The sequence below is a fragment of the Loa loa genome (genome assembly GCF_000183805.2).
Source record: "Loa loa unplaced genomic scaffold supercont3.35, whole genome shotgun sequence".
Lineage (NCBI taxonomy): Eukaryota > Metazoa > Nematoda > Chromadorea > Rhabditida > Onchocercidae > Loa > Loa loa.
The window spans coordinates 19,711-28,928 of record NW_018108215.1 but is presented as its reverse complement, the minus strand read 5'-3'; the positions used below and the strand labels follow the sequence as shown (position 1 = coordinate 28,928).

Here is a 9,218-nt window from a genome sequence, read left to right as displayed (position 1 = left end):
GAAATGTTAGAAATCACAAGTTTTACCTCCTGAAGGAGTGAAAAGGAACTGTAATCGTTCAGCAGTCTGGAAAAGATCACTAATGGAGCAATTCCCATCGCTTGATACTGATGTCGAAGCAACATTACTTGAATCGTAACCTGATGAAGTAGGATTTGAACTTTCTTCCAGTAATTTTTGCGTATGACGTCGTTTCCGGCTAATCACCCGTTGCATTGAGCCAAGCTTTGGTAGACCTGTAACCTTGATATGTCAAAGAGATCGTCAAAGTGTTCAACTGATATATAAAGCTTGGTATCAGTTCAGATTGGATGACAACATATGTTGAGGATTCGGGAAATACAGGAAGGTCTAGCAAATGAGAGAGTAATATGGATTCGGGAAATACAGGAATGTCTAGCAAATGAGAGAGTAATATGCTCAAAAGAGCACGTCAATATTTGCATCGGATCTTATGGCAAATATCAGGATATATTCTTCTCAAGGAAATAGCTCCAAAAAAAAAGAGCTTATAAGATGGATTAAATGGTGACAGAAATCGCCAACTTAACCAAACTGTGAAAGTTTTAGGGAGTTACTGTCATGCTGCGCGGAACAAATTAAGCATTGTATAAAACAGGGGATGTACCGTTTTTATAAACTATTATCTGTTTAATTAGCAAGTAAATCAGCTTAACTGTAAAGAAACAGCCACTGTAAACCTTTTCAGGAAGTTAATTTTCGATTATATCCGGCATTTCATCCACTGAAGAATGTCCTATCGCTCGGATAGCGTTAATAATTTTATTCTTAACCAATGAAATTAAGAAAATGAAATACGCCACCTGTATTCAGTGGCCTTTTTATTGCATAAATTTGAATATTTCATAAAGTTTCTAAAGTTTTGGAGACCAGAATTCTTTTTCTTTTTTTTTTTTTTTTTTTACCTGAAGATCCAGCAAATGATGCTAAATGAACAGCTTCATGATATAAAAATTTCGAACTATTCGTTGGATCTTCAGCAGCTGCATATAGTCGTGCTTTGAGTATATCAGCGACAACTTTCAGCGGATTTGGTGGATGTGAATGTGCACTATACATCTGAAAATAACTTCTTCATATATGATGTTGATATTTATAACACTTTAAACGATCAAATGCTATATAAAAATTAAAAAAAAAAAACAACGATTTGTTAAAGCTTATTTGACCCCAACAGTTTTCGTAATAGGAAAAGGTGTCGATATTTTTTAGGTTACTAACTGGAAATGAATAATTTCCTGAGTTGATTTATTTATTTGTTTTTAATTTTGATCTACTTTTACAGTAAATAAATGCCACCTTTTTAAAAGTGTTAAATTCAATATCTAGTTGATTCGCTTTATTAATAAATTAATCAACTAGTAATTATAATTCAAAGTCAGGAAAGGAAAAAAAAAAGAATAGAAGAAGAATTAGCCTAAAAATATACTTAAGAGTGATTTGAAAATTGCTACACAGATGGCTAACATATGTTTAGACTGTTAAATTATAGTAAATTGTTGATCAGTGAGAGTGAAATACCGCACAACTCTAGAACATAAATGGTTTCAAACCCAGTTGTTTGAATGGAAGAATGTTCAGGAGAACATTGAACTTTTACATCGAGAGAATCTTCGGTCATTCGTACTCGACCGCTACATTTGTATCCTGGTTTTTTGCTCATTTCACATCGCCATAATATATACTTCTGATGACGTTTATCCAAATTATACAAAAATCCTTCGTATGCTAATTTTTCGAAGCCTTTTTTTGAACGAAAAATTTGAACGCCTGAATCTGGTGTCATCTGAAGTATACAACTTTTTTTTTTCATTTACTAGTAAGAAAGGATATTCTGTCACCTTTTCATTTCATACAATCAAAATTTAGTAATCCAATATTGAAACTAACCAATACTCTTCCGAATTTCCCCATAATCCGTTTTTTATCAACTATGAATTCAATTTCAATTTTTCAAAAGATAAAGTGGAAGAAAAAAAAGAAAAAAGAAAAACCTTCAGCATGAAACTTTCCACAATTCCAAATTTGGGTGAATCACCATTCTCCAAGTTTGTCTCTTCCATCTTACAAACTATATTTGATTTCGCTTTATTCACATCCATTCTGTTGACATCTGATTCAATCATTTTTAACCTTTCACCTTTATTTGAATCAACATTAGCAGTAACAGTTAAATCAGTCTCTTCTTGATCAGTTTCATCTGATGATTGTTTGCAGGTTGATGTTCCAACCAATTGTGACAATAAATCCATATTGTGACACTCTTCCCCCCTCTACCTAAATTAAAACTTTCAAGAATGGAAAAGCAAAAATAGTGAATGAAATGAAATGATCGAAAGCTGTAGGAATGAAGAAAGAAAAGCCAGAATCGCTTAAAAACTTACCAGCAAAATGTCAAATTTGTTACTTTTCTATCTGATCGCTTATTGCTGCTTACAAATAGCTGAAATGTAAGCGCTTTTGCCTTCCTTTTTTTTTCACAAAAACAAAGAAAAAAAAATGTATATTCAAAATGTGACAATGAATGATAAAACAAAGGGGAATCTCGTTAATTGGTAATAATGTAAAGAGGATGACATTATTAGGAGAAAAAAAAAGAAATTGTCATTTCATTAATTTGTAAAAGTGGGAATGAGAAATAAATTAGTAATGCTAATTTGAATGGTGGATATATTTGGTTCAAAAATTTCAATTTCTTTTAGGAAGTAAAAAATTTGAAATTTAATTTGAATGATGAACTGGAAATGAAAAATTGAAAATTATGATAAAAATACAAATAAAGCAGCTGATTTAGTAGGAATAAAAAAAAAAAGAAAAATGTTATTCCTTCGCCAATATATATTTGAAATAAGCAGAAATTTGATCTTTTTAATACTTTTATCTTTTGTGATGTGAGTTAATAAAATGTAAATTTTCAATAACAATCAAAAATCTAATGGATAGTTCCAGAATAGATCAAAGGACAGTTCCAGAATGGATCAATCAACAATTCCAGAATGAATTATCCTTTATATAATTCTATTAATATTGAACACACAATTATTTAAAGATTTAGGATTGATCAAACAAGCCTTTCTTAGGTCATATATCAAATTTGTGGATTTGATTATGTGAGACTTAACTAGGCTCGCCTATCCACACTACCGTATTTTATCTTCTTTTGAAATAGGCATTACGGTAAAGTTGATGAAGTTATGAAGACAGCAGCCAAGTAATCTTTCAAAGGTATATAATACACAAATATATATGTGTGTGTACGTGTATGTGTGCATATGTGTGCGTATGTGGGTGTGTATGTGGTGTGTATACGTGGGTGTGTGTACGTGGGTATTGTGTATGTGGGTGGATAAGTGTGAAGATTTTATTTCATCAACAAATGATATAAATGTCCACATGATGACTTTTGATATGAAAAGGAAGAATGAAGGTAAGGGTGTTTTATTTGTGTAATATAAGGCAAAGCATGAAATGAGAAGAGAGGCGAATAATACAAAAAAAAAAGGGAATGTACTAAAAATTAAAATTTTCTTTGAAAAATATGTAAGTGTCATAAAGTTGAACGTATAAGCAAAGATTCGTTAACATTCCCACGTCGCAAGTTACTATTTCAAAGACGGTTAATGCTAACACGTAAACATAATTAAATAAGCAATTTAGACAAAACACGGGAGACAGACAGACAGACAGACAGACAGACGCACACACATAGACAAGAAATCCGAATCGAACCTATCCCCTATTCTGTCCTTGAGTCGTATCGAAATGGCCGTCAGTTGTCGTCTGCCGTCAGTTGGCATCTAACTGTTATTCGATAGACTATAACAATCTCAGTGAAGTGCCGTATTGTCCCCCCCCCCTCCCCCCTCCTCCATTCCTTCCAATTGACAAACTATTCCTTCTTCTCTCTTCTGCTCTCCTTTATTTTCCATATATTATTTTCTTCTCTGTATAATGTTTTGACAAAATTTCAATAGTTTTCTACCTTTTCCCACTTCTCTTAACCTCCCCGTTCCTCTTTTTATATGATCGATTTGTCGACATTGGACGAATGGTCGGTCGTCACTCCAACTAACAACTAACTACCTTCCTCTTCCTCCTCTTCTTCCATTATTTCTTCTCCTACTCTGCTCTCATCTCTTCCCCCCACCCCCGTCTCGATCTCAATTACACTGTGCCCAATAGTCGGCCGCATTCCTTTCATCATCATCATCATATTTTTGCCGTAACATCTTTGTGTAAAACATCAAAATGGAATGATTTCATCATCAATTACTGAAATATTCTTTAACTGATATAATCAGAACACTGTATACTCATATGACACGTTTACGTATCCTTCACGTGTAACTTTTTTGTTGTTTGTGTATCGTATATTCTACTCTCACATAATACGTGTACGTGTTTTTCACGTATAGTATGCAACTTTTTTATTATCCGTATTTTTAAACGAGCGTGCATTACTGAAATCGATGTCGTGCATTGATCGAGGCGATGCATTCATCAATATTTGTATATTGCTTATGAGCGTAATTGAAATTTTAATAATTTAAAAATTTTCAGAAATTTTAATATTGAATGAAAGTTGAGATAAAGCAAAAAACTGTTTTATCGATTGGATCTCATACTGTTTTCAGTCAACGAAAGAAGTTTACTTACTATTAAATAGCGCTTCTTGTAATACATTGAGAAATTGAACAGATTGCAGTTAGCAATGCATATCATAGATTACCTTAACTTGTTATGCTGCATGCATTTTTCGTGCAGCTTCGTAATCTTCACTTATGAAATATTTCTATCATTCAAATGTAAAATAAAATTGATAACGAAAGATAACTGAAGTGATAATATAAAACTAATCATTTGGATCATCATGATAGGTAAATTTTTCATTTTTTAGTAATCAAAAAAAAAATTCTTTTTTGCTTTAAAAATTAACAGAAACATTTCATTTATATTCCCGTTGAAATCGGATTACTCAAATAATTGAAAATGCCTTCGCTTTTCTCAAAATGAATTAATTTTAGTCAATTACGGTGTGCATAAATTTCCCAATAAACCTGGCAGTTCCAGCATTTCTATCCCATCATTATAATTATTCTTTTAATTAATTGTGACAATGCCGCCGCTCATCATACCACTTTTTCTAGACATAAGCAAAAGAAATAATATCGGGTCTTTCATTAATATAAGTGTGAAAATGATCACAATGAAAGTTTCTAAATTAATGTCACTAAAATTCAATAATGCATATCTTCTTTCGTTCTCAAAGAAGAAGGTAAAATTACATTTCGTGCACAGCGAAAAAATGCGGTTTTACTACACATTGTGCAGGCATTCTAAATTGCTGCAAGTTAAAATTTCTCATTAATAACTAACTGTAAACAAAGTCCATTTCCTGAACACCGTGTTTATTTTTTAGTAATTTTTGCACTTTAACTTATAGTAAATTTGATTTGCAATTTTTAGAGAAATTATAAATTTGAAAAAAATAATTATCATGCAGAAATAACAAACAATGTTTGAAATTTGATGCATTGGTATTTGTAAAAAGTACTTGAACTAATTAATTGAATTCAATATTGCATATTCTATATGTTTGCCTCAGAAACAAGAAACAACCTGTTGGATTAAAGAAATTAAAAATTAGAATTCTTGGGTAATCGAAAAGATCAACAATATTAATGGTATTGTACACTGGAATATTTTAATATGGTTATAATTTAAAGGTCCACATTTGAAGTAGATGATAAAGCAGAAATTGTTGTCAGGGATTGAAATTACAATAATTTTTTTTTAAAAATTCGGAAAAATACGAGAGTGTTTCATGCATAAATACCAACAGCTTAGTTTAAATAAACCTTCTGACTTGGTAACGGTTATAGTCAGTGTCATGTTTGTACAGAATGTTAATTGGAATGGTTTTTTTTTCAGCTCATCATGAATGCAATTTGCGCTTCCTTTCATACTAACATTCTTTGTTCAACAAATTCAATTGAATTAAAAATACAAGTTTTGAGAAGTAGATGAAAATCGTACGAGTGATTGCAACCGCAGAGCTGATAGTAATGCATTTTTCATTTTGAGTTTGTTTTATTGATGCAACTCAAATTACCACCAAAGGTTAAAACCGCCGATAAGGCGCATAATTCCATCACGAAAGAGATGCACTGTGTCAACAGTCAAACCATTCCGTTTGATCTATTAATAGAAGTCTACAACTTATTCATTTACAGATTTATGTCAGTCATTCTACAGTTTTTTTAAATCTCTTTTAAAACATGCTAAAATATAGTCTGCTATACTTCAGTCGAATCATCATAGGACTTAAATTATACAAAAATAATCTAACCATTAGTTATAATAACTTTAAAATGGACGAATAAATCAAATCTACTTCTTTCTCGACTATTATAAATGAGAACTTAATTAAACAAAAAAAGGAGCATGTTAATCGGTTTACAAAAATAAATATACAGTAGGCAAAAACAGAAACAAAACAAATGTTTCATTTTGACATTAACTATTTTGGTTGCTTATCGCAGTGTTTAGACTAGGAAAAAAGTACTGTTTCGAAAGGAAATTGGAGGTTGCAACATCAAAATATTCTAATCATTTTACAGTAAATACTGCAATCAGATGAATAAAGAGATGAAAAAAAAAGGTGGACATCAAACTTTCGAGATAAAATTTCTTTCCATACAACAATAATTAATTTAAACCAGTCTTATAAAATGGACAATCTTTGAACCCGGTTCAAAAGTCTGATCGGCCAGTTATAAGTTCGATGAGTTTGAGATGTATATGGTTGGCATTACAATAATTCTACAAACTATGCGCCAGAACTTCTAATTTAGAATTAGACATAATTGGCAAAATGAAGATTAGAATGGAATGACTGAGAAACAGAGAATGCTTTATAAAATTCCATCTGGACAATTCAACGAGTAGGCATGTTGGATACGTGATAGGAAGAATGGAAAAGTAGAAGACGTCTTTCCCAAAAACATCAGTATACTCAAGAGAAAGTCAGGGGAGACTTTCAAACTACAAACCGGATAGTTAATACTGTGAAATTTCACACTAAAAATCAAAACAAGGCCACAATTACAATACAATTACATCATCACTTAAGGACATGGTTACGAAATGAAATAAGTGCAAATAAAATTCCATGGTTCCAATGCTTTGCCGTACATCTACTCTCGTCCTACACAGAAAACTATTTTTGCTTCAGACAAATAAAAATTTCGTGACTGTAATTTACCTCAACGTTAAATGTCACCCGTTCAAATTTCGTCATCTTCATCGTTGACATCCAATCTGTCTTGGGGCAAAAATATATTGTAATGTTGAGGCCACGAAAAAGCATGCGATTTGAAAGTATCACCAAAACTTCTGTAGCTTTGTCCATCAAATATAGAATTGACAAGTCGAAGTCCAATCTGAACATAAACAAAAAGTCAAGCAATCAATAGTGGATATTTATATTTGATTTCCATCTCAAATCTCTAATTAAAATATTCAAATGTTGCAAAACGATCACTGTATATAGTTTATATTCATCTTTATGTTTACTAAACTTTAAAAACATCCAAAGAAATTATAAAATGAGATGTATATGTTGGTGACTATTACAGATTTAGTTTTTTTTTACTATAATGACTACTAAACCTTATTATGTTGTTAACCTGTACGAAGAAAAAAAAATTCTGAAAGATTAAATGTAGACCCGGAATATCATATATGGCTCAAGATATATCATTTACCATATAAAATATTAAAAGGCTGAGAAAGAAAAAAAGATCGAAATACACTGCAAATTTTCATTAATTTCTTTTCACAAAATCAGATTTTATCAATTTTCACATTTGCTTCGACTGAAAAGAAAGTAAAGCAATTTAAATGAACAGCTAAACTGATTATTATCGTTACGATTATTATCACTAAATGCAACGTTATAATTGGAAAAAACCAATAATAGCACTAGAATATAAAGCGTAGATCAAAATATTCAAATGAAAAATAGGTAGGTGAAATGAAATATATTGAGCTAGACCCGAAGAGTATGTTTGCAAAAATAGCAAATGAGTAATTCAACAATGAAATCTGATAATTGGATAATGAAATTTAGCAAACAACAAAACTTATAATTAAATGACAAAACGAAGTAACTGTTTTTAGAAGAGATAAATGTGATTTACACGAGAAACGAAGTTTGAATATTTCAATTTCAGTCTTTAAAATATATTGACTATCACACCAAAGCCCTAAGTTTATTTACTGATTGAAGTTTGTGTGTCAACAATGACTAAACTGATTATCATTAAAGACAAAGCTTACAATGGCTGTGATCAATATCGTAGCAAATCTAACATATTTTGTGCCATCATTAACTGGATCACGCATAGATGAAGTAGTCTGAAAAATGTACTGATACATATTATGGAAGAAGACCAAACTAAGTGCAAGTCAAGGTAAAGAAAAAGCATATTTTCGAAATAAAATAAATTTCAGCACATTTTAAAAGACAAAATGTAATTTACATTTCTCCTGACTTCATATGTTGAGCTGGTAGTGGTGACAAGGCGACAGTCAGGAAGGATTCGAACATTCTCTGACTCTATGACCCTTGAATATCTCAGTGACCAACGAAACATCCTAGAAGAATCTTAGAAATTCAAGGAAAAGCAACAGGAAAAATAAAATACTTATCTAATTTACAGCCATCCCGTCCATCCGCGAAATATCGGTCGGAGCACTGGGGGTTAGTTGTCCGGTTCGATAAAGCATTGCTAGGTACTAATTATAAGCTGGCCTGAGATCTGCCGCGGGTGAGCGGGTTTAAATTTTCCAATCTTTTTTCAAATAGAACTGCAAGTCTTCTGCTTACCCAATTATATAGTTTCACTCAATACTTCTGCTCTGGATTTGTTCAGAGAAAAGAAATGTAAGTTGATCCAAATTTCTTATTAATATAAGGTTCGTTTCAAAAAAAAATTCTCGTAAGTTAAATTTCATGTTTTTTACTCCAGTTATGTTTACTTCTAGTAGGTAACGCCAAAAATTCAGGTAATTAATTGTTATTGAATTTTCAAAAAGAGTTAGCAGAAAATAGTAAGATGCAGAATTGATATATTTTCTTGCTCCTATCTTTTATCATCTTTTTTTTACATAAACCATATGAATATATGGTAAAA

At 31.3% G+C, this 9,218-nt stretch overlaps 3 protein-coding genes across 3 annotated transcripts in view; all 3 read right to left on the bottom strand.

The window, feature by feature from the left end:
* LOAG_17028 (kynureninase) overlaps positions 1 to 2,273 on the bottom strand; it is a gene marked incomplete at its 5' end in the record, with an annotated part of 7,561 nt that extends 5,288 nt beyond the window's left edge. Inside the window, 3 exons of the mRNA XM_020449687.1 lie at positions 927 to 1,080; positions 1,622 to 1,807; positions 2,016 to 2,273. Coding sequence (XP_020306736.1) covers positions 927 to 1,080; positions 1,622 to 1,807; positions 2,016 to 2,273 — 598 coding nt within the window. The remainder of the gene's footprint in view (positions 1 to 926; positions 1,081 to 1,621; positions 1,808 to 2,015) is intronic.
* An 888-nt stretch (positions 2,274 to 3,161) lies between these two features.
* Positions 3,162 to 3,563, bottom strand: LOAG_10044 (hypothetical protein; the record flags this gene model as incomplete). The annotated part of the gene is made up of 1 exon (XM_003145571.1): positions 3,162 to 3,563. A coding segment is annotated over one exon (402 nt), but the record flags the coding sequence as incomplete, so codon positions are not given.
* A 2,832-nt stretch (positions 3,564 to 6,395) lies between these two features.
* On the bottom strand, positions 6,396 to 8,678 carry LOAG_10043 (hypothetical protein; the record flags this gene model as incomplete). Its single annotated transcript, XM_003145570.2, has 3 exons — positions 6,396 to 7,463; positions 8,362 to 8,439; positions 8,565 to 8,678. 3 exons carry the CDS (start codon positions 8,676 to 8,678, stop codon positions 7,308 to 7,310), a joined length of 348 nt encoding a protein of 115 aa, XP_003145618.1. The 3' UTR covers positions 6,396 to 7,307.
* Between the last annotated feature and the right edge of the window lie 540 nt (positions 8,679 to 9,218).